The sequence below is a fragment of the Sinohyriopsis cumingii genome, chromosome 12 (assembly GCF_028554795.1).
Source record: "Sinohyriopsis cumingii isolate HCF-2022 chromosome 12, ASM2855479v2, whole genome shotgun sequence".
NCBI lineage: Eukaryota > Metazoa > Mollusca > Bivalvia > Unionida > Unionidae > Sinohyriopsis > Sinohyriopsis cumingii.
Window position 1 is genome coordinate 113130017 of NC_142972.1, and position 27285 is coordinate 113157301.

General features: G+C 35.7%; 1 protein-coding gene across 10 annotated transcripts in view; it reads right to left on the reverse strand.

The window, feature by feature from the left end:
• The window catches only part of LOC149787273 (FH1/FH2 domain-containing protein 3-like), a 411067-nt gene that overhangs the window by 66466 nt on the left and 317316 nt on the right, over positions 1 to 27285 (reverse strand). For 7 of the 10 annotated variants that reach the window (XM_089977788.1, XM_089977786.1, XM_089977784.1 and 4 more), the window contains 5 exons: positions 26991 to 27052; positions 26011 to 26169; positions 19962 to 20116; positions 15530 to 15571; positions 3073 to 3309 (listed from right to left, as the gene is read on the reverse strand). In XM_089977788.1, the coding sequence (XP_089833914.1) occupies positions 3073 to 3309; positions 15530 to 15571; positions 19962 to 20116; positions 26011 to 26169; positions 26991 to 27052 (655 nt within the window). The remainder of the gene's footprint in view (positions 1 to 3072; positions 3310 to 15529; positions 15572 to 19961; positions 20117 to 26010; positions 26170 to 26990; positions 27053 to 27285) is intronic. The other 3 variants (XM_089977787.1, XM_089977792.1, XM_089977793.1) reach the window with 3 other exon arrangements.

Below are 27285 nucleotides of genomic sequence, written 5' to 3' on the forward strand. Positions count from 1 at the left end.
CCCCATTCAAAGGAGTGGTGATCAGATTTTTAAGAGCCATGGTATGTACAACTGACATTGGAAGCAACTAGGTGTCAGAAGAGGTCTACTGATGAAAACCCTATTTTGATATAGCAATCCATCTGGGAGGAGTAGAGATAATATTTTCAAGATGGCTGCAGCAGTGGGCATGTTACGCATCAGACTGGCAGCATTTTCATTGTTCATCATTCAAGTTTGAAGATGACCATGACTTTACTAAGTGGTTTGATTTCTGTGAACGGCTGATCAAGCTAGTACATGTTCTGGGCTGTCTATGGCACACTTGACAGGAGATGCTGCTTCAGCTTGCTTCATCAACAGAGGACAAGCTGCAGTTCTGAGACTTATCCCACACATGCTTCTTCACTGCCTCTGTAATTCTCTTCGATTCTCTTCCAGTATGGATGAGACTCCACCAGGTGCAGCAATCCTGTGTATAATCTTCTCAAAACTCAGGGTCAACGTTGAAGTGTTTGAGGTATACCTTGAGGGAATCTTTTAAGTGTTTCTTCTGACCACCCTGAGATCACTTTCTCTCCTTCAGCTCACCACAAAAGATCTTAGTCTGCCAATCTCAACTATTATTTCATCAGCAGAGTGTGGATGCTTGGAATGCTTGCCTGTGTGAGAACCTCATTGTCTGAGACCCTCTTCTGCCATCTTATCTTTTCTAATCAGTTGCTTCAAGCAGCCCATGTGAATGTGATTCATTTTCTTGGCATGACATCTGTAGACTCCAGGTTTTGCAAGCTTACAGTAGGGTCAGCAGCACAATGGTTTTGTAGACGTAAAGTTTTGTTTGAAGACTCATCCTTCTGCGCTGCCACATATTTGCACATAGTCTGCCAAAAACCACACTTGCTTAAGAAATTCTAGTGTTGGTTTTATCACTGATGTGGACTATTATGTTACTGTGTGCTGCCAAAATGGGCGAATTTGTCCACTGCCATGTGGTTTGGCCATTTACTGTTACGGTAGGCTCCTTGTAAGGCTTTCTGGTGCAGGTTGGTGCATCAAGTCCATCCTCTTGATACTGATTCTGAGACTGAAATAGTCACACAATGAAGAGAAATGGTCCATACTGAAGAGAAATGGTCCACACTGAAAAGAAATGGTCCATACTGTGCTGCATGTCCGACTCAGACTGGCAGTCAGGGAACATTTGTCAGAAAGTTAGAGATCAAAAATAGTCACTTCCCGTGAGTTTCTCTCCACATGTGGTCTCCTCAGATGAAAGAGCTTGTCATTAGTCTCATATCTAATGTTGATCCCAGTGTCATGGTCACAGTAGGCATAAGTAAAAACATCAGAGAACATCATACCTTAAGATGGTAGGGGCCAACACACAGCCACTGCTAGAGTCATATTTGACCCCAAATCAGCACCATTTTTGTATTTAGGACCAACTAGACATCATAGGAAGTCTTTTAGTGAAAACCCAACATTAATATGATTATCCATTCACAAGGAATAGCAATAACAAAAATTTTGATGATGGCTGCCATGGTGGCTATATTAGATCTCAGATTGGTACCATTTTCATTTAGGACCAAGTAAACCTCAGAAGTCTTGTAGCAAAAACCCTATGTTCACATATCATCCACTCAAGTGTAGCAATAACAATATTTTCAAGATGGCCAACATGCTGGCACAAGGGAATCCTCCAGTTTAGGAGGAATAGCAATAACAAACTGGTTCTAACAGACAGACAGACATTGGATGACAGACAAAAGACCATAACATAAGCTCTTCTGATCTTATGACAAATAGAAATAAAAAGAACAAATGAAAAATTTCTGTTCTATAGTTTTTTTTGTAATAAACAGTTTAAGCAGACACATTTCAATGAGAGAAATTAGACACCCCACGTCTCAGTAAAAAAAAAACCTGCCAGGAGGTTCACATGTACACAATATGCTAGAACTGTACATGTACCAAGTAACTGATCCAGAAACCATGTTCAATGCCCATTGGTGGGTGTGTCAGTAAGTAGGCTAGAGACATGTGGGATGGTATGGGATGGGACCCAATCACAGTAATCCAATGAAGCTGAAACATTTTTCTTGTGAATATCTTATACATGATCTTTCATAATATGTCTTATGGACTGGGAACAATCATGATTCTTTGAATTTCAAGTTTAGTATTTAGTTTACTTTATTTACTTATGTACAATGTCAATTCAAAATATTGTCAGCAACACAGACCTAGATCCATACACAGGCAGATCAGGGTTTATACTGCTCATTCTACATGGGCTCGCAAGCTAACAATGTAAAACCAAGTAAACATGGTCTTTGCGACAAAATACAAGAACTGAATCTAGCAATAACTTCTTTCTTTCATTAAACTATTAATTACTTTGAAGATAAAGTTCATGTAAATTTATCTTTTTTTTTTAAAGCAGGTACTGCAAACTGAGAAACAGGATAACCTATAAGCATTTGACAAGTAGATAAATCTACCATTGAGAACTGCTAATACTGGCATTTCTCTGTGATAATTTGTTTCATATATCATTCGAGTGATAAAACAGATGTACATGTTATTTTTTATCTGCATGGTAAAACTGCAGATGCTGAATGCAACTAAAACAGTTACAGCAAAAATAATGGCCGACTGCCATGGTAAACCTTGCAGAGACTGTTCAATGCTGTTTGGTCATACTCAAGAAGGCATCTAGAAGTTATTCCTTAGGAACAGAAAATGGTAACCTGTGTACTTACAGCACATCTTTGTTACTCAAACTCATCCACCCAAATAAAACTGATTCAGAAAAATGCTGGTAGGCTTATCTCAAGAATACTTTAATTAAATCATTCAAGTCAAATTTTAATTTCACTGCTCCCTCAATAACTCACACAAAATGAGGTCCAAAAATTCTGGTCAATTCTAATTAATCCTTTTTCTTTTCAATATGGAATGAAAAACCTGAAGCATATGAACTGATTGATAATGTAAATGGAGCATGATAGGTTCGTTGTACAAAACATATTTTTCATATAACACCTATATATACTGGAAGTTGAGTGCTATTTACTAGGTCCTTACCAATGGACTCGGTATCACTTAGCGAACCTGGGGAGGAGTACTTAGAATCCCCCTGTTGGCGGGGCTCATCATGAGGTAGCGATGCACTGCCACTACTACATGTACTGGCAGAAGACTCACTGGCTACTGACATTCTGTCATCACTCACTCCACCCCGTTTCCGAGCATGCTCAAATTCCTGCTCTTTGATTAAAGTGCGCTGTCTTGCGCGCCGATCACGGCGGTTGCGAGGGGAATCTGCAGGCAAACATGCTATGTTAGTGGCAAAGGCAAGAAAGATAGTGACACACACTAGAAAAAATAAAATAATGCACGCTTTTCCTGGAAGTGTTACAAACCATATAATAAAGTTATTTTCTGAGTGTACAAAGATGACAGCCTTAAGTTTTTGATGAGTGAAATTAACCAATTTTGTAATAGTTATGAAAAGCAGTTATTGTGATTCATCAAAGAACTTTATCAGATTGGATGAAAGTAAGTTGAAGTTATACTTACAATAAATTATTTCAATCTAAGCATTTTTTCACCCTCAAAGAAACTCCATGCATTTATTTCACTACAGAAGATTGGTTTTGGCTTCATTTGATGCTTTACTGCACATCAACACAAGTAGGTTATTTAGATTTAGTGCTGAGGCAGTTGGAATCAAGCACCTTGCTCAAGTACACACCACAACAATCAATATGAGGCGATATGATGGTAGGATTTGACCCCCACACCTGTTTGGTTAGAATACCAGCACACTGAGCCACTGTGGCTCCACATGAAAAAAGAGTTTCCATACATTAAACAATGAAAAAGTTGAAATAATGTAAGGAATCAAATTACATTTCATTGTTAAAATATTTTGTAAATGCATTTAAAACTCCCGACTATTGAATTAGGAATTTTCTTTAGCATTTTCCAAAATGAAACTTTGATAATGGTCTCTCTGAATGCATGGAGTAAGTATCTGATGACTTGAAACTTTTTTCACTCAGGTATGAAAATAACATTTAACAGTTTCGGTCTCTATCAACACTACCAGTCAAAGAGTGCAATGGAGCAGAACAATAGTCATATAAATGCACTGGGAGAGAGTTCTCCAACCATTGTAGATCAGCACAACTGGATAAAACAGCTCCAATTCTGTATATTATCACAATCATTTACAATCAAAAGGACAGGTAAACCAGCAATTGTTTGTAATGTACAAGATTTATTATTAATCATTTCTCCAGTTAATTGTAAATTCAATTTTTATTTAATGGGTCCCAATTTTAATGCTTTAAGTGGTTGCTAAATACCAAAAATTTAAAAGATCCAAAGATAATGATGTTAAACAGAGGACAAGACCCCCTTCCATACCAGAGGCAGTAAGGCATATCCAAAAATGTAAAGACCCAATGATCAAGACATCAGTCAGAAAGCAAATGAACCCCTCCTTCCATCTGAGGTAATGAGGCACATCCAAGACACAATGATCAAGGCATCAATCAGAAGACAATAGGACTCCAACCACCACAACCACTCATCCCTGTCACAAATTTAAGCAATGCTAACAAAGAACCTGGAAATGACATATCCCCAACTTATGTAGATTCCTACTGAAATAGACTCAATGACATATCCCCAACTTATGTAGATTCCTACTGAAATAGACTCAATGACATATCCCCAACTTATGTAGATTCCTACTGAAATAGACTCAATGACATATCCCCAACTTATGTAGATTCCTACTGAAATAGACTCAATGACATATCCCCAACTTATGTAGATTCCTACTGAAATAGACTCAGTGACATATCCCCAACTTATGTAGATTCCTACTGAAATAGACTCAGTGACATATCCCCAACTTATGTAGATTCCTACTGAAATAGACTCAATGACATATCCCCAACTTATGTAGATTCCTACTGAAATAGACTCAATGACATATCCCCAACTTATGTAGATTCCTACTGAAATAGACTCAGTGACATATCCCCAACTTATGTAGATTCCTACTGAAATAGACTCAGTGCACTATTGGTCCAGTACTCTCAATCTATATACTAAAACTAACCTTTGTTTCCATGGTAACAAAAAATATTAAACTCAGAAAGATCTAAAGTATATTCAGACACCTATACACAACTTGTTTGATATATGTACCAAATTTGGTTGAAATATTTTGAATGGTTTGAAAGTTATGCTCCAGAACTGAAATGATTACGGACTAATAGAGAGACATATTGATAGTGATATCCAGACAAAAGCATCTACATTCCCTGTTCCACCACGATGTAAGCTTTTCCCAAAGACAAACCAAGGCTGCTGACCAAGGCTGGCCTGACTAGGTATTAAACCCATGATGCATCAATTAGGAGTCCAATGCTTTACCCAGTTACAGCAACTGCCCAATAATGGATGGACACTGACTTATTCCCAGAAATAAGGATGTTTATGGACAGACATACAGGTGGAAATAGCAATAGCTCCATACCCCCACCCCATTATGTCATACCTGGGAGGATAACATTTCTTGATTTATTTTTTGTAAAAACAAAGTTAATACCCAATGGAGTACATTAATTCACAGTAAGTTATAATCTCATATGTTCTGTGTTATTTGATTGGTTCTGAATGCTATTATCTCCTATGTTCTGTGTTATTTGATTATTTGATTGGTTCTGAATGCTATTTATCTATGTTCTTTGTTATTTGATTGGTTCTGAATGCTTTTATCTCCTATGTTCTGTGTTATTTGATTGGTTCTGAATGCTATTCTCTCCTATGTTCTGTGTTATTTGATTGGTTCTGAATTCTATTCTCTCCTATGTTCTGTGTTATTCCCAAACTGAAAAATTTAACATTATTCTGAACAGTTCATTTTACCCAATCATACACACCATTAAACTGTTTTATCTAAGATGCACTGACGTGGCATGGGTGAAAGCTACTCCCATGTGCAAGAAATATGCAAGAACACTGCAAAGTCAACAACCATGCTGCTGATAAAGAAAGGAAAAGAGTCTGAAATAAAAAGGTCATCAGTAAAAGGCAAGCAATCAAAGGTCATCCATGAAATGAAACAATGAAACGTATTTTCTCCAAAAATACATATTTCAGATAATGTATATATGCCCATATAAAACATAATAAAAGAAAGCATAAAATTGAAGTGTCAAAGAAGATCTGTAAGAAATATCATCAACCTAGAAACGAAAGCAGTAGAATAAAGTGACCTTGACCTGTTGAAAAAATACTGGGGATCTTGCATATCTGCCAAATAATTAATGCCAAGTCTGACAACAATACAATCAGGCTATAGACTGCCATGTTTGCCAAGTCTGACAACATTAGTCAGGCTATAGACTTCCATGTCTGCCAACAATATAGTCAGGCTATAGACTTCCCTATCTGCCAAATCTGCCAACAATACAAACAGGCTATAGACTTCCCTATTTGCAAAGTCTGACAACAATAGTCAGGCTACAGACTTCCCTGTCTGCCAATAATACAGTCAGGCTATAGACTTCCCTGTCTGCCAACAATACAATCAGGCTATAGACTTCCCTTTCTGCCAAGTCTGAACACAAGATAGTCAAGCTACAGACTTCCCTGTCTGCCAAGTCTGAACACAATACAGTCAGGCTATAGCTTTCTCTACCTGCCAAGTCTGACAACAACATCATCAGCTACAGATTTCCCTATCTGCCAAGTTTGACAACAATACAGTAAGACTATAGACTTCCCTTTCTGCCAAGTCTGAACACAAGATAGTCAGGCTACCAACTTCCCTGTCTGCCAAGTCTGAACACAATACAGTCAGGCATCTGCCAAGTCTGAACATAATACAGTCAGGCTATAGATTTCTCTACCTGCCAAGTCTGACAACATCATCATCAGACTACAGATTTCCCTATCTGCCAAGTCTAACAACAATACAGTCAGACTATAGACTTCCCTTTCTGCCAAGTCTGAACACAAGATAGTCTGGCTACAGACTTCCCTGTCTACCAAGTCTGAACACAATAGTCAGGCTACAGATTTCTCTGTCTGCCAAGTCTGACAACATCAACATTGTTCCCTTGGGACAACTGGCAAGTGAAACATGAACTTTTTGCAGGTTCCTAACAAGTCAGTTGATGTTATGACATCAAAAATGTGAATGATACAAATACAAGAGTGACCAGGGACCAAAATATATTTCCTCGTTAGATAGATCCATACATTCCACAGCATTTATCCAAATCACATTTATATGGTTACTAACTGATGTGCTGTCCATACAGGCAAAATTAAGATGCAGACAGACAACAAAAAAGATCTCAAGTGCAGAAACAACTGGTAAATAGTGAAATCCAAATGAATGATTTCATTTTGACTCTGTACAAAAAATACATTTTTAACAATGTATTTATTTTCATTTTACATGTGAGAAGTGTAATAAAACATTTATAGCACGTTGCTGAGTATAATCTATGGTTTTGAAAGCACAGAAAACAAATATTAACTTTCAGCACTGTATATACTCACTTATAATTCTAGTCCAACTGCAAACAACATACATCCTGATCCACCATAGCATAATGCACCTGCATATCATGGAAAATGTTGTTTGTTCTACTTATTACTCCTAAGTGCAAACTACACAGACTTAGACCTACCTCTCAGCACATTATGTGACGGCATATCTGCATCTGTGCAGTTGCACTCATAAGTGAGTATATAAGGAACATGATGGGTTTCTATTATCTAAATAAAACCCTATACTACACTCATAAGTGAGTATATAAGGAACATGATGGGTTTCTATGCTCTATATAAAACCCTATACTACACTCATAAGTGAGTATATAAGGAACATGATGGTTTTCTATGCTCTATATAAAACCCTATACTACACTCATAAGTGAGTATATAAGGAACATGATGGGTTTCTATGCTCTATATAAAACCCTATACTACACTCTTAAGTGAGTATATAAGGAACATGATGGTTTTCTATGCTCTATATAAAACCCTATACTACACTCATAAGTGAGTATATAAGGAACATGATGGGTTTCTCTGTACTGTATAAAACCCTATACTACACTCTTAAGTGAGTATATAAGGAACATGATGGTTTTCTATGCTCTATATAAAACCCTATACTACACTCATCAAAGTGCCGGAGTTGTAAACCATCCGGCTTCTGCTGATTTCATGCAAATGAGCAGACATGAAGCAAATTTGAAATCACAAATACTTTCAAAAGAAAAACAATATGTTAGCAAAACCACTTTTTTTTTCTTCATAGAAGTTGTATAAATTAAATCGGAAATATTCTTTGCAAATGGTTGAAAATCACATATGATTTTTAAAATGACAGAGTTAACTGCAAAATGATAATATTTGGAATATTTTCTGAAAAAGAACTGTCATAATATACTGTTGCAATGGAAATTTGACAACCAAAAAGTTATTGTTGTTTTTGTGAGCTGATTGCTATATTTCATATGCTATACATGACAGCCTGTATTACTGGTGGAAGAAAAACCTGGAAAAATACTAGGAAGCTACTGGCAAGCATTTTCACATATCACATAGTACCAAAAACTAATTTCTGCAAATCTAATATTTGGAGAAATATTTCATTTGCAATAACTTTTTGAAAAAATAATACCCTAATAAGCAAACTTTTTAAAAAGAAAGAAGTAAAACAAAAGTGACAAGTTCAAACAGAAGCCAAAAAGAGTATGTCAAGAAAGGCCCTATTAACACGAGACAAATTCAAACAGAAGCCAAATAGAGCTGGCTAAGAAATGTCCTATTAACACGAGACAAGTTCAAACAGAAGCCAAACTGAGCTGGCTAAGAAATGTAACACTGACACAAGACAAGTTCAAACAGAAGCCAAACAGAGCTGACTAAGAAAGGCCTTATTAACAAAAGCTCGCATTAGCTAACACTCACATAACAAGCCTTTAGCACTGCACACTTGAATCTGGAGCAAGTTATGGACAAAACCTGAAAAGTTGCTGGTATTAAGATGCCACGATGAGTCTATTATCAAAACAATGGTTTTAAAGTATTGAGTCTATCTTTTTAAAAAGAAGAGTCTCTTATCAAACAATGGTTTTAAGATGCCATGATGAGTCTATTAACAAAACAATGGTTTTAAAATGCCATGAAGAGTCTCTTACCAAACAATGGTTTTAAGGTGATGAGTCTATTTTTTAACAAAAATGGTTTTAAGATGCCAAGGGTCTAATTTCAAAACAATGGTTTTAAGACGCCATGAAGAGTCTATTACCAAACAATGGTTTTAAGATGCCATAACAAGTCTATTATAAAAACAATGGTTTTAAGATCCCGAGAAGAGTCTCTTACCAAACACTGGTTTCAAAATGCCTTGATAATTCTATTATCAAAACAATGGTTTTAAGATACCATGATGAGTCTATTTACCAAACAATGGTTTTAAGATCCCAAGAACAGTCTCTTACCAAACATTGGTTTCAAAATGCCTTGACAATTCTATTATCAAAACAATGGTTTTAAGATACCATGATGAGTCTATTACCAAACAATGGTTTTAAGATACCATGAAGAGTCTATTACCAAACAATGGTTTTAAGATGCCTTGACAATTCTATTATCAAAACAATGGTTTTAAGATACCATGATGAGTCTATTTACAAAACAATGGTTTTAAAATACCATGAAGAGTCTATTACCAAACAATGGTTTTAAGATGCCATGAAGAGTCTATTACCAAACAATGGTTTTAAGATGCCATGATAAAATGGCTTAGTCCTTTTACTATTTCTTGAGTGCAAACTGGATAAAAATGTATGCTGTATGATTTTCCTTTAATACAAAACCTTGACACCAAAATTGGAATATTCACACCTGTGCCATATCCTGATTCAACATCTTCCTAATCCAGTTAAAACAAAAGAAGGGTTCTATGATTGCATTCTGAATTAAAACATCTCTTTTGTTCACTGACAACCATCAAAGAGACTTTAATAACTGGCTGAACTCTGTACACTGATACAGGTGTACGCTTTGGGCACTGATAAAGGTAAACACTCTGGGCACTGATACAAGTTCCATGAATGGGTCATCTAGTTTCATCTTTTATGTGATGCATTTTTTGCACGCATCAAAGCACACTGTCATTTAAAGCTTGTCACAGTTCCATCCAATCATTTAAAGCTTGTCACAGTTCCATCTATTGTCCTTTAAAGCTTGTCACAGTTCCATCCAATCATTTAAAGCTTGTCACAGTTCCATCTATTGTCATTTAAAGCTTGTCACACTTCCATCCATTGTCATTTAAAGCTTGTCACAGTTGCATTCATTGTCATTTAAAACTTGTCACAGTTCCATCCAATAATTTAAAGCTTGTCACAGTTCCATCCAATAATTAAAAGCTTGTCACAGTTGCATTCATTGTCATTTGAAACTTGTCACAGTTCCATCCAATCATTTAAAGCTTGTCACAGTTCCATCCATTGTCATTCAAAGCTTGTCACAGTTCCATCCAATCATTTAAAGCTTGTCACAGTTCCATCCAATCATTTAAAGCTTGTCACAGTTCCATCCATTGTCATTTAAAGATTGTCACACTTCCATTCATTGTCATTTAAAGCTTGTCACAGTTCCATCCATTGTCATTTAAAGCTTGTCACAGTTCCATCCATTGTCATTTAAAGCTTGTCACAGTTCCATCCAATCATTTAAAGCTTGTCACAGCTCCATCTATTGTCATTTAAAGATTGTCACACTTCCATCCATTGTCATTTAAAGCTTGTCACAGTTCCATCCAATCATTTAAAGCTTGTCACAGTTGCATTCATTGTCATTTAAAGCTTGTCACACTTCCATCCATTGTCATTTAAAGATTGTCACACTTCCATCCATTGTCATTTAAAGCTTGTCACAGTTCCATCCAATCATTTAATCATGTTATGCATGTATAAATATGCTAAAAGATTGATCACTGGTATTGTAAAGTAAATTTTGTACATCATTACAGGATTCTCATCAGCGAGATGTTTTCACTGGATTACACAACATCATGTGATCCAAGACAATTTATGACACTGTACCATGAAAGCAGCATATCTGCATATTTTACATGGATAATTAGACTAAAAACAAATAAGAAATTTGTTAATGTGTTCAAACTATGCATAACAATTTATCTTTAAGCATGAAGTCTAGATCTGGGTCATTCCTATTCACAGTTGGATAAACATCAGCACATGTAATCCGAGGTCTAAACAGGGGGTTTGTTTTATCCAAGAATGTGTAACAGACAAGTTCATTATGCCTCCAGACCATTAAGCTGGTTGCAACCTAACCCTGTACTAGGAGCATAGGTGTATCTAAATCATGTTTAAAACTACACTAAGAGGTATTTGGCTAAACTAGCAGAAAGAATGAGAAGCGCATAAAAAGCATTTACACTTGATACATAACATATTAAAAAGAAGAGTTGCTCCTAGGCAAATATACATACACAAGTACATTACAATTAACAATTGTTTGTGATACTATGTAAAGAATGTCTTGAGAATTTGCCTTTCATAGATACACAAGGAAATCACTGCACAGACATGTATAATCACAGGCAACTATGATCTTGAATGCAACAAAAGTTACTTGCCTTCAGCACAGTTTTAACAAGAGACCCAAAAAGGGATTGATGCTCTACTTGCCAAAATATTGTTTCCAGTAATCCAAGTCAAGTTTCTTTTACTTCTTGTATCACCGCTCTGGTGGCCTAGTGGTTAGAGCATCCGCCTCGGAAGTGGGAGGTCATGGGTTCAAACCCCGGCTTAGTCATACCAAAGACTTACAAAAATGGTACTAACAGCTGCCTCACTTGACACTCAGCATTAAGAGGTTAGTGTTAGGACTGGTCAGTCTGGTGTCAGGATAATATGACTGGGTGGGATATCATGCTACATGTCTGCGGCATGACGCCCCATTGCTAGACATCATTCTATACTGCCACACTTCAGACATCATAGCGATATGACTGAAAAATTGTTAAAGCTATGTTAAAAATCCTAATCACACACACTCTTCTCGTATTTTGTTTAACACTGAGTAGATAAACATTCTATGACATTCCAGAGAAACTCCTACATATGAAAGTTGGAAACAATAATGTTTTCTTACAAGTCAACAAATTCACAAGATATCTGCAAGTGCAACAGAAATGTCATGGCCTTTGACCCTGAACCTTGATATCATGGACAGAAAATCACTGGACTTGCCTCATGTCCAGATATACCCACTGCCAAGTTTGGTTATATCTATAGTTAATTTTTTTAAATCTTCAAAAACTAGTTTGGATTGGTTTTGTGGGTTGTTCAAGTGGTCCCATTTACAGCATTCATGAGATATACTGTCAAACTGGGTTTGACAAAAATTCCTTTATATTTTTTTTTTTTTACTACCAAGCCAGGTCAGCACCAAAACCAGAACAAATCAAAAACTAGAGATCTGATAACACCATTTTTATTTAAGACCAACTAGACATGACAAGCCTTTCAGTGAAAATCCCATGCTGATACGGCCATCTGCTCAAGATTTTCAAGCTATTTGTCATGGTTGCCATACTGAATGTCTGAAGGATTAGAATCAAAATCAACCAGTCATCTTTTGGTGAAAACTTCATGACAGTATGAACATTCATTCAGTAAAAGATTTTTAAGATGGCCACTAATGCAATATTGGATGTCCAAGGGGCACCATTTTCATCCAGGTCAGATTCGAACTTGGGATGAAGAAATATAAAATTTCATGGCAATCCTCCAAGAGGTTTAAAGGAGATCTAATAATAAATTAGTGCTAACACATGGACAGTGGATGGAAGGATGACAGACAACAAACAGACCATTGAAGCTCTTCTGGCAAATGACAAGAAGGAATCAAAACTAATTCATGTTGAAGTCAACTTTAAATAAAAAACCTATTTAGATTCTGCATGTAAATGTTCAACTTTATAAAATTACTACATTATACATGTCTGTGATGTGGTTAGTGTAAGCAAATTATCAGTTAACAAGACGCCCAGGTCAGCCTGATATTGCTCACTGGATTTACATACCTGTGACTGAACAGTTCACCATTACATGAACCTGGCATATATAGTACTTTAACAACATAGATGTATGTAAACTGTCTCCCAACCATTATACTGTGTCAATTTTACATACTTTAAAAATCCCAAGATAAAGGCATACTTAATATGCATGGACATCACTCACAAATAAGCTTATTCAATAGCTAAATGATAAAAACCTATTAATAAATGTTTTATCCAAATCAGGGAAGATCATGCTCATTATCAAATTCAATCAACAGCTTCATCAAAATTTAAGAAATCTGATAAAAACTGAATCAAACTAAAGTTATTAGTGTTGTCAGACTCAGCCAATCTGATGCAAGATCATGTATTATGTGTAGATCTTGCTCGAAATTATACTCATTCATGATCTTAATAATACAAGTCTATTTAACAAGTTTTAACAAAAGTGAATTATAGAAATGTTAACAAGCTTAGCCAATCAGACAAAAGATCACATCATTAATAAGCACAGATCTGGCTTATTATCATGGATATTTCTCATTATCAAATCTGTACAAGCTCTTGGTGATATAAGCATATATCTCCAGTCTGATCAAACTCGTCTGAGATGACATAAACCTGTATTCCAAGTTTGATCAAAGTCAGACCACAAATATAGCACAATAGTAACAAACAATTGTTGACATCATGATGATCACCATACGACAGATGCAAAACCATACCATAAGTTCACCTAGCCTTACAGGCAGGTGACCTAAAACAATTGTGATATTAGTAGTTAAACAGAACGTAAGTATAAATCTCAGTCTGTATTTACAATCAAGGTGAGAGGATGTTTTCTGTACATGTGAAATGTGAGCAAATGTACAGCTTTTTTTTTTTTTTTTTTAAATGGATTTAACCGGTTATTCCAGAGCTAATGAGGAACTGACTTCCTGCTTATGACCAATACTCTCTTGATGCTGACTCAGCAAATACACCTTAATCAGTTACCAAGCTTCTTTCTTTCATTTCCTTTATAACTTTCATCTTCTAGAAATTTCAGAAATTTTTCATATCTTGCACAACTTTATAACAAATTTTTATCAAACTAAAAGTGGGTCATTGACGATTAAAACAAAAACAAGAATTTATCAACTACCAATTCCATTACATCTGCGGCATTTTTTCACCTCTGGCTTTTCTGCATTAGTTCTGTATCTTGGCCAAATGAAACAATTGATCAAAGTACAGGGTCTATTCTAGGATGCACAATTGCAGATTCTTTCTGATTTACAAAACATCACACTAAATGCTCAAAAATCACAAACCAGATTTTCCAGCCCTACCATTGTTTTTTCATTAAATCCCTATTACATAAAAAAATTCCTATCTTTTTCAAAAATGGAGGGAGGAACCCCCCCCCCATAACCTTTAGTTCTAGAATGAACTAGAAGTGTTTTTAAAAATCTGAGCCAATCTGAGAAGAAAACCATTTGTGATAAATAGCTTTTAATTTGGTGTCTTTGATTCACTACATCATTTTAATATCATTTTCATTTAATATTATTTAAATCAGATGCAAAACCATGCCTTAGATCAATCATTTTTCAAAATGGTAGCAACTAATTCAAAACAATTTTTGCACCAAAGTTTACTATAATGTTTTGCAAAACAGAATGTAGCACACCAAAGACACTAAAGCAGTAGCTATTAATCCCCTAGTTTTCTTGTCTGATCAGCTGTAATTTCTTCATACACACTGATCAATTGTTGCAAATGGCTGACATTACTCAACTGCTAAAAAGCCCAAACTATTCCACATGCTTGTGACACAGGATGGTGAAATTGTATTCTTTATCAAAATTTTCACAAAATCCTGCTTTAAGAATGCTTACTGAAAACACAAAACAAACAGTCTCATTATTACATATCAGCTACATAAAACAAAGAATCACGCAACCTTGTACAAGCTGATATTTAAATATTGTCAGTGTCCAATAAAATACATGGTTCCTTTTCCTGGAGATCTTCCTTTCTGAATGAGAAATGGGGGTAAGGTTAATAGCCCAAAGCCATGAAACGGTTGACCTAGACTAGGTTAGATAAAGCCTCATACAACAATAATGACTCGCACATTTATATACGAGGTCCTGTGTCAACCTCATCAAATGGATCTAAACAAAAGAAAATGATTCATAAATCTACATGCAAAACAATAATTCAAATGGAATGAAATAGAAAAGATTAAACTCATTGGTAAATACAGACTGGTTCCATCACAACTCGAAAAAGTGAAAGAATATGTGATATGATGAATAGGACTGGAATCAGTCTAGCAATTTCTACATATTAGACTAGCATCCCACAAGGTCATGGGGTCCAGATAACTCAATGGTGCAGATGACTTACCCTGCTGTGTTGCATCAAGACCCTCTGATTTCTCATCATTAGCTAAAATAAAAGACATTTTGCATTATGATTCACATAATATCTGCTGCTTCATGTTGAAAAATAACCATCACTGAAACAAATGTCATGCAAGCTGAAGCAACTTTTTCCAGAACTATAAAATTATATGTAGTTTATAATTATTAGAAGTTTCCTTTACTCAAAGCATAAATATTTTAAGAGTTCAAAATTTTGGGCAATAACACTGCCTTCATCAGCAGCTACTGCTGATCACGTGACTTATAATGGTCACATGATATGAGACTGATGTAGATGGGTGGTAACTCAACCCCCTTTGTCCCTGTTTACTGTTGGACTCCACTATCATATTTCAACTGCCTCCGTCACCTTCCTTTTCCATGTGTTGTCCTCAGATGTGATGACCTTGGTCTGGTTGGGAATGATGGAATTTCCCAGGGTGGATTTTCAAACTTCCAGAGAAGACAACACCAACACCAAATAAATCCAGTAGTGGTTCGAATAAAAACAACATGGGCATGCCATACATATGTGGTACATCACAAATCCTAGCTAGAGCATACAGACAACATGGGATTAATAATATATCACAAACCATACAATTCTCTAAGAGGACAACGTACACATGTGAAGGGACAAAACAGAAACTTTGAAAAGAAGTGGTGTGGTTTATCATATCAAATTAGCAACCCCAGTCTAACACGGACAAGATAACAGTTTACCTGGAAATCTGATGAAACTGTTGACCAAGTGTAGAATTTTCATTGCAGCATCAGTACATGTCATCTGATTGCAACACATTTTATATATTGTAAAAGCTAATAAAATTATCTATAATGGGCATGTTTTCTTTATTATTACTTTATAATCACAAGAAAGTAACAATTTCATGTGTCATTGGAAATAAACGCTGATCACGCTGCAGTCGCACAACACCTGTCTTCTTTATTACAAAATGCAGGTTATTAAAACTTCAAGAATATTCATGAAATTTTCAATCCAATCAGAGGAGATGTAAACAATTCGGTCAGTGGTTGCAGCATGTTCCTATGATATTCCTACACAAAGAAATAATCCCTCAAACTTTACCTGGATTTGACCAAAAGTTTGGCAATTTAAATAAATGCACCATACAGCATCAAAATTGGTTAATTCCAAGCTTTATTTTGCTACCAAATTTACATATCGGAAATGTTTATAAACCAACTGCAACGAGCACTGAATTTGTAAAACATTTGATTCTCCCTGTGTCGACATTGTCCGCCATATTTAAATTTTCTAACAGCTGATAACGATGTTAACTTTAATACAACTGATGTTTCAAAACTAAATTTATTATTAATTTTGTACAAATTGGTGTGCCAGAAGAACATGCTATGATGATTTTTTAAAAATATTTTTTATCGTATTAACACTTGTTATACGGTTAGACAGTATACAGTCACAAAATGAACATGCAAAGAGTAGATTTATTTCCACTATAAATAGGCTTGAGTTGCCGATGCTGTAAATATCTGAACTGACAAACAGTCATCGATTTTAAAATAAGTTCATTATGTTATTGCATTTGTTTAAATTTTGTAATGGGATATAATCTGATAAAATAATGAAAAAAACTGCATCACTATCAGACAAATGCAAAGTTTTGGTATGATAAATTTTTTTACTTTGGCGAGCATAGCAAAGCACCTACACACACACTTAAAGTGGGTTCTTAAATTCCCAATGCATTGATAGCATTTGATAAGATCAACAATGTTTTCAAAATACAAAACAAAAACATACAAAGTCTTAAAGTGATAATTTATTTTGCAGGTATATGATATTGAAATGTTAGTTCTAAGTGAAAGATGGTAGAATTCCCTGGTCCATTCTGCAAGGTGCTAAATATAACATCACAGGATTTAGAAGATAAAACCAGCTTGAATCCTATTCAAGAAATTAGGTCTTGCAACATTGTTTCAGTGACAATTATGAATAAAGATTGCATTTTTTTCAAAGTTGTTTAACATACATATGAACTATTGCTAATGTGATATATCTGTATTAAGTTAAATGTCATAAAAGTTGTGAAGTGTTTATATGCTTTTCATTTATAAATGAAAATACTGAAGTCGAACAACAGAATTAATGAGAGCAATGCATTCAGCAGGAAAAATGCAATCAGATTATCAAATGTCATAATATTATCTCAACCAAAAAGAGAGTTATAACATTTTTTAACATTTTACTTTGGTTCCATGACTGCCAAATAATCTGAATACATTTATATAAGACACAAATTCTCTTTTGGAACTTAAAAGTTGCATAACTATTTTTGGAATAGAGATATTTAAAAATTTAAACTGTTTTGGAATGTTGTTAAACAGAGCTATATGAAGAAATCAAGTGTTTGCAGTTATGTCATTATCAGAAAAATGACTGGGGTTGCTAATCAAATGTAGTCATTGTGACAATGACTACATTAGTAAAACAGGCAGAGTAATGGAAACAAGGATTAAAGAACACATCAGAAAGGGGTCATATCTGCCATACAGGAACACTGTAGCAAAAAGGGACAGTACATCATTCCCAATCAGATCAAGGTAATTGCATCTGAGGATAACATATGGAAAAGGAAGATATTTATGCTCTGAGTATGGGAAAATTCTAATAATCTAATAATGATTTATCCAGAGCAAGAAGCAACTTTTTAAATTGTACACATAGTTTAGTCTCTTCTTGAGAAAGGCATTGTATCAATCCAAGTATTCTGTCATTACAAGCACGATTAATTCAATAATACTTGAAAAGAAGTCAAGAAAGAATGACAGAAAGAAAGAATGTGTATCTGACAACTTCTGGAAGAAATCTGGGTTCACATTATTATTCCAATAATATCAATGTCCAGGTATATAACTTTGACAATTATCTTTCTCATTTCCCCTCTCCTATGAATGGTCAGAATTATCTTTCTCATCTCCCCCTATCCTCTCTTACTTTTCTTTGGATTTTATTTTCAGCATTCCTGCTTCAAGACAAAAACTGGAAACTGGGGGAATGTAGTTACATCAATGATTCCAACGCCAATAAATTTTGGGTCCCCATCCCTACAGCTGACAATGTTTGGGGTCTCCATCCTGACAACTGGGAATATTTTTGGGTCCCCATCCCAACAATTGGGAATTTTTGGGGTCCCCATCTCAACAACTGGGACTTTTTAGATCCCCATCCTGACAATTGGTAATTTTTGGGGTATCCATCCCTGCAATTGTGAAATTTTGGGGTCCCCATCAATACAATTGGGAATTGTTGAGGTCCCCATCCCTACAATTGGGAATTGTTGAGTTCCCCACCCCAACAATTGGGAAGTTTTTAAACGATTAAGATTCTTCTGGTAAGGAAAATGGTAAAATTACAGTTTCAATCTAGTAACACTGATATGAATGGAATAAGGGAATATTCTGGCAATTAAGATTTACTAATATTTGATTGGGATATTGAAAATAAAACTTTTTTGACAGCCAGTGGACATAGGGGTCACAAGGCAGTACCTAATCAATATTCATTCCTGTAGATATATTCAGTTGGTATAACTAATCTCATAATGCCCCTGGATGCATATTATATCAGTTGTCATCTACTGAAAATAAGGAGTTACAATAATTTCTTCTATGAAATTTTGCACATTTAGACTTTTAATTTTTTGTTACATTAAAAATAAGGATATTCAGACTGACAATGTCAATTGTTTCAATACAAAGTAGATTAATATTAAGAAGTCTGTTGCATTCTCAATGTCTAAACTCACAATTACTTGGCAACAAAAGTTTTTGATATATAAATATAATTTTCAATATTTGGCTTCATTAACAGAATTTTAAAAACATATTAGTAGTAAGTTTCATGAAACAAAACACAACAACCTCTTCTAATTTCAAGTCTTAGTGATTAAGGTATAGTCTTTCCACAATAGCAATGTGTGTGTGTGTGTGTGTGTGTGTGTGTGTATATATATATATATATATATATATATATATATATATATATATTTTAGTGACTTCAAATGAGTGATTTATATGCTTTGATGCTAGTCTGAATATTATCTCCACCTCAAGTCTCTGAATATTATCCCCACCTCAAGTCTCTGAATAATATCCCCACCTTAAGTCTCTGAATATTATCCCCTCCCCAAGTCACTGAATATTATCCCCTCCCCATGTCACTGAATATTATCCCCTCCCCAAGTCACTGAATATCATCCCCACCTCAAGTCACGGAATATTATCCCCACCTCAAGTCTCTGAATATTATCCCCACCTCAAGTTCTAACTGTCATAAATTTTGCTTCAAGAAATAGGATACAATGCCTTTCTGTAGTATGTTGTTAAAATGTTAAGACTGGAGTTCCAAAGTGAATTGGACTGTCACTTACAGGACTGCCGGTTATCCTCGGCTGTTCCACTGACTTCAAGCTCAGTCTGTGGCTCTTCTGATTCTTGCTGCATGTTTTCAATCACTCGCTTCCGTCTATCCTGGTCAGGCATTATGTCTATCTGCTCTTTTTCTGGTGGAGGTAACTGGGAGGTCCTGCAAAATTACTTGCCATAAATACTCATTTCTCACATGTATGCAACCTTTCTCTGTTGCCTAATCACCAATGATCACATGGTATTTTTCCAAACTTTGTGGTGTTTTTGTCAACAGACTGTGACAAATTATTCTGGCAAGTAAGAACATTCAAATAGACCAAAGGTCAGTGATAAGTTGAAGCCAGGTGCAAAGATGGATGAAAAAAACAGATGGACATACATCCTAAACCATAAATATAACCTCTGGATATTCAATGGAGGGTTGACGAGAATAAATGGACAAAATATAGAATCTACATGCATTAAAAATTTTCAAGCGTCTGCCAATATGGGCGATTCTAGAAATAAATGGTGTGTGCAGGTCAGAAGGCACTTTCTTTTCAAGATCCTTTCCTCATGGAAAGGTTTTGATGTTCGAAACAGATAATTATTACAAAAAGAATAGTTAACTATGTAAACAGGAAATAGCAATCTTCCACTATCTCTGACCAATCAAATTTTTTTAATGAATCCCTATGTAGCCAGTATGAGTTCACACCTTCCGTCATTCCACTGTTAAACAGTGCTCAGTCAAGATCAATTGTGATTTGTGTATCAGAGTTAAATTTCAAAAGAAGAAAAGATAATTAAAGAGCAACCGACGGTCTTGACTTGTTTTGATATTTCAGCTTGGACTTGTGTCATTATCTAGTGACTGCCAACTGACAGTCTTGAAATGCTTTTATATTTCAGCTGGGACTTGTGTCATTACCTAGTAACTGCCATCTGACAGTCTTGACATGTTTTGATATTACAGCTGGGACTTGTATCATTAACTAATGACAAAAATCTGACAGTCCTGACATGTTTTGATATTTCAGCTGGGACCTGTGTCATTACCTAGTGACTGCCACCTGACAGTCTTGACATGTTTTGATATTACAGATGGGACTCGTATCGTTAGCTAATGACAACAATCTGACAGTCCTGACATGTTTTGATATTACAGCTGGGACTCATGTCATTACAGATGACCTGACATCTGAGTCATGACATCTTTTGATATTACAGTTGGGATTTGTATCATTACCTAATGACTGGCCTCTCACAGTCTTGACATGTTTTGATATTACAGCTGGGACTCATGTCTTTATCATCTGACAGTCTTGACCATACACGATACAGAACTCCATCACTGTAACACTGTCCAATGGGGTCATGGAGCACACTGCTTTATAATGAGACTGCCTTATAATCAATTAATATGATTTTAGTACTACATAATAAATGAGATCCATGACTATACCCAGTCTTGAAATGTGTTAAAAAGAAGGGTGCTATAATGAGGGACGGTTATATAGTGAAAGGTTCTGGACATACAACCATAGTTCAACAGACAAAATGTAACTCTACTGTGAACATTGCATTTATTAGTTAGGTAACATCAACCTCTGTCTTCTTGATCTTAACAAACAGTATTTGCTCTAAGATCAATGACACTGCAAAATCTCACTGAATTCCCAAATAGCTCAAATTTGAAAGTTTCCATTATGATTGAATCCGACATGTAATATCAGTTATATGTGCCTTACATGAGTGTATAGAATGTTATGAATGTCTTGGACCTAATACACCTTGAGTAGAAAGTCTTTTGGACAAAATATCATCAGTATGCATTGTGAATCAACTTATTTCCACTGTTGGCTATGCAGCTAACTGTTATGCAGTTACCTCCCTTGGGCAAAACAAATTCTACCAATGACCACTGAATTGGGGGTATTATAATGAAATCATTTCATATAGTTCAATCATAAATTATAGATTTTCATCTCAACTTCTGACGCACAAGTATCTACCATATTGTTTTACCATTGAGTATTGCCAGTTATCACGCATGCAACTTCCACGACTTATAAGTGACATGTTCAAGTTATAATTTTGTTGGAGTTCCTAATACCATAAGACATGTTTAAAAGAAATACTGGATTTTATACCTTAATATCTGCCCAATTATATTCCCAGAATTCAGTTTTTTAAGTCATGAGACATATCAACAAGAAATTCTATTCAATTTTTTTCTTCTGCACATTCACGATATGAAGGACTTTATAATTCTCCATTTATTTGCAATAGGGTAGCTAAACAAACCATGTGAAAGGTCTAATCTACCACCCAAATTGCATGTTCATATATCACATGCAGTTTCAAAGATCTTGCTAAAGTAACAGATTCCAACTACCAGCCTCATCATACAGTGCTGAGAAATGACTGTAGGACACAAGTGTGGAGTTTTCTGGTGGCATGTATTATTGTAATAGCTCCATTTTATTGGAAACAGTTAAGTCTGGGCAATCTGAGAATTCTATAAACAAACTGTGAGAGGGGCTATTAAAATGCTGCATATGGATATCCAATATTAAGTCTGGTAGCCCAGTATGCTACAATAAGATACAATGAATGGTTCCACTTTTAAGTCTGGTAGCCCAGTATGCTACAATAAGATACAATGAATGGTTCCACTTTTAAGTCTGGCAGCCCAGTATGCTACAATAAGATACAATGAATGGTTCCACTTTTTTTCAGACATACCAATAAAAATACAAAGGATACTAATTGTTCATGACATATAAAATGATAGGAGATCTCTGAAGCTAGCAGATTCAAGTGCCTTCTTTGGGCTACTAAATTTAAACCAAGGGCTATTATCTGATTGGGAATTTTATTGGACCCTGCTACAAGGTTTTGTAATGTCACTGGCCTTACCACAAATGATTAATGTCAAAATATTAAAATAAAGGTTTGATGCATTAATGTATCATCGACTAGGCTATGATACAAGTAGTATTGCTTTCAAAACCATTAACACAAAATCTTAACATGGTTAATGCTGATATCACTCCCAGAAATCTGATGCCCATCTTGCTGTCTGACATTAGAAGAGAAAAAAGGGATGAACTCAGAGAAACCAATTTTTCTAGTAAAATATGTTTCTTCAATTATAATTATGCAACTGCAATACCTTAGAAAAACTACCATTACCTTGCAAAATCCAGTCCTCCCAGGCTAAATATGTTAGCTAAAAGGCTAAAAAGTTCTCTACCCATGTAGTAAATCTATTCATACAAGGATTGGCAACAAATCCCGTGAATACTTCAGTTACTACTGGAGCACACACATCTAGATTTTTCTGGGTGTTTCTACTGATTAAGGAGGTCACTGATCCTCACATTTTTCATCTAAGTGGAGCAATCAGGAAAAGGTACACTCTGATACTCTTGCTTTCTGTACCACCTTTGGAATCAGAGGTGTTGGAGGGTAAAGATAGATGTCATAATTGTTGATATGTAAATGACAATCCTAAGTAGGGGAACACTCCACTGGCATTATGGAATGATGTAAGGCATGCTCCCACATCCCCTGTGCTCACATCCATGCAGACTGTAATTTCCAGAGGCTTCACTTGCAGAGGTACACCCAACATAAGCCAAAGCGTTGAACTCTGTACCATAATGGACAAAATGTTCAGATTATAACAAGGTTGGATTTGTCCTTGTTGACAAGGAAGCCACGGTTGAGAAGGAGAGTAACAAGGGATATCATATCTCGCTCCTAGGTATAACTCACTGAATGTTTTTGCAAAATGTCATCCAGGTGATGTTGCCACTAAGGAGTTGGTCCTGACAGGGGCCATTACCTGGTCCATCAATCTAATGAAATCCCAGGGATTGATGCTGAGTCCAAATGAGAGTGCCCTGAACTGGTAAATGGTGTCTTTGTATGCAAACAGTTTCATCTTTAGATAAGGGTGATTAAATTGATGTCTCTTGTGAAGTAGCTGAAGAAGAATGTAGAGGGTGGTGCTCACGATACTCCAGAATGTCTGGAGTTCAATTCAGTGACTTCCAAGTGGTCACAAAGTAAAGGCTCCCTTTGAACAGTAGAGACTTGAGAACAAAGTGAAGCAATGTCTCCTGGATACCGAGGAACTAAGTTGGGCATCATATGCAATGAGTGCCTAGTGGCATTATGTGGGTTATGCTGATCTGAGATGCCTCTATAAACTGTGTTCATCATCTAGACAAAGATCATTCTTCTGGTGGCTCATGGCTGATACTGTATGATTGATTGTGGTCATGACCCATTTTGATCAGAGATTTATGGCACAGTCCAATCATGATGAAACAGGGCCATCTTAGTAAACACAGCAATGTCCAGTTCATGAGGCTGGAACAGGGTACAAGATATTTGATCCACGTAGCCAGTCCATGAATCTGATATGCAAAGTGCTAACTGAGACTGTTTGGTTTGCTCACTATCTTGCTGCCTAGAATGTGATATGGTGTCAAACCAGCATGATAAATGGTCTAATTGTACTGCCAATAAAGTTTTATTGCACTATGATGATGAAAGAGGAATCAGAGTGGTCTCTGGACATGATGGCTTATGATTCTTTATGGCTAATGAACCATCTGTAGTGTTATATCCCTCAAAAAGCAAATCCTGCACCAAAGCCACATCTGCATGCATATTTGTGGCATTTTCATCCCTCAACATGCACTTTGCTTTCTCCTTAGGTACCCTTAGAACGGCAACCTATTGACCTTCAATTCAAACTGAGCAGATTGACAGATGTTAGATTGGCAATCGCAGCAAACTACACATGTAGGATAGTTGCCAGTCACATATTTCCAAAATTTACAGATCATGCATTTAGTCTTGCCCATGGTATAATCTTTAAGACAAATAAAGCTGGAAATATACACAGATATAGCCCTGCATGTGTCCTGTTTTATGAACCTGGTGGCTGTATAGAGCTATACGCTGTATAAACATGTTTACATGCAAAATGGTGCACATGGCAATGGATACAGTTTATGCATTTAAGTGTTGTTGTTGTTGTTGTTGTAGGTTTAACACCATTTTTCAGCACAAGATAGGCTATACATGGCGGCCAGTATGGTGGAGGAAGAACCCAGGAAAACCACGGAAAGAACCACTGACCCATGAAAAGCTAGTAGCAAAATTTCTCACGTACCCACACTGGCCAAACCCAAGACTTGAACCCATGCAGACAGAGGTGAGATGGCAATGATCCATAATGGTGAGCACTTTAGATCACTCAACCACTCGGGGCCCCCATTTAAGTGTCATTATTGATACTTACGAATAGGATGCAATCAACTGAAGACTTTACGAAAGGCAAAATGACAGTATATACAGGTAAATTCAGTGAAGCTGGGTGTAAAGAACCTCAGACTAGATTAGCTATATCACACACCAGACCTAAACATACATTTAATTACAGCTTCAACATACACGACCTATGCAGGGTAGGTGCCCAGGGCATGTAAATGTGTGATGACAACAAAGCGATAATAATGCAAAGACGGAACTTTGTTGTCAAAGAGAGAAAATAAAAGAAGGAAATATCAGAGTATACTTCGCTCCAAAGTGAGGACTTCTTAATGCCAGTATATTCCCATGGGTTGGTGGTTCTTCCCATGTTTTCCCAGGTTCGTCCTCCACCAGTTATACTGGTCACAATGTATCATGTGCTAAAAAATGGCTTTAAATCCAAAACAACAACAACAGAAAGAATTTCCATAAAACTGGTAATGGATTGTGAGGTGTCCCTTTCTGTCACGAGCGTACAATTCGGCAGAAGCTGAAGTAGAAACTAAAGTATTCCCTGGATTAGGCACCAATCTCTGTATCAAGGGGAGAGGATTCTAACTGCCACCCATGTGGGCAAATAACTTCTATCCTTTCAGCTAAAATGTTTTAGCCTGTGATGACTTGATTTGCAAGATCATAGTAGTTATCCAAAGGTATTATGATCAGGTAACATATCTAAGGAAAAAACATTATTTTCTTCCAAAGAAGATGCATGCAGATATATATAAACAGACATACTCTTTCATTCTGTTTTTCCTCTGCTTGTAGTCCTCAGCAGGACACTTTGTATTCTCCAATGTTGGTGGGAATTTCTCTCTGCGAACTGGCATGACCCCAGTGGAGAATCGTCGGCTCTTCCTTCCACTCTCTTCCTCACTCTTAATGCGGGGAGTTTGCCTGCACAAAAACATTTGTTCGTAAGGTTCTCTCCTAATTTTTTAGGTATCAAATTATTCTGAAATCACCAAAATTTCAAATTCCATAATACATCATTATTGTAATAAATTCTCTCAATCTTGTCTTTGGCAATAAACATCTGGCAGAATGAGACTGATTTAGACTGAGGATAATATGACCAAGACTGTATTCATATGACATATCTTCAACTAGGAATACAATTTTTTTATATAAAAGTATGATTTGGTATACTAAAGTATACAATGTGTGGATGAAAAACTAAATAGTTCTAACATGAATGTGCCAAGCAGAAAGCTGACAAGAGCATATATATAAAATATGAAGTCAACTATGTAAAAAATAATAAAAATGCTTCACATTAGCTGTCTTACTAAAGCTGTCAAATTATATAACTATAATTAAAAGTATTTTCATATTTTTACAAGATGAAAAACTCAGCATGACAAAATGTTGCAAATAGTTTTTCCTATCCTTTTCCAGGTGGAACCAATCGTAATGGGAAAACCTTACCAAGATCCGCAGGAAAATAAACTTGTCCTTCCAAAAGTAAATATCCACCAGGAGACAAGATATAATAAAATACAAAACAAAAGTTATGGTTAAGAAACGGTCAAATATGTCAAATGTGAGGTAAAAATATTTATATAAATCACACTCTTTTATAAAGATGAAAAGAAAGTTGTTAAGTACAGTTGCCCTTTATATACAGATGAAAAGAGAAACGATTTCCATATAGGGATATACTGTGCTTAATCTTTAAACAAAAAGGATTGATATTTGCCAATTGTAAATTATTTTACCTCAAGCTCTCAAGTTGTGCAATTTCCCCATCTTCTTCACCATCCTCTGCTTTGAGTGCCGCCTGAAACAACAAAGAGACAAACCAGAGTGTTACGTATATTTAATTTAATTGTTTGTTTGTTTGTTGTAAAAAAAATTTATTCCATTACATGTTATTGTAATGCAATATTCTTTAATGGGCTTGATTTTTTTCAGAATTAAATTCAGTTCTGTTTGACTTGATTGATTTTTTAAAAATTTATTTCATTGATGTAAGTATCTAATAATAGAAACATTGTATCAAGTTGCTGACCT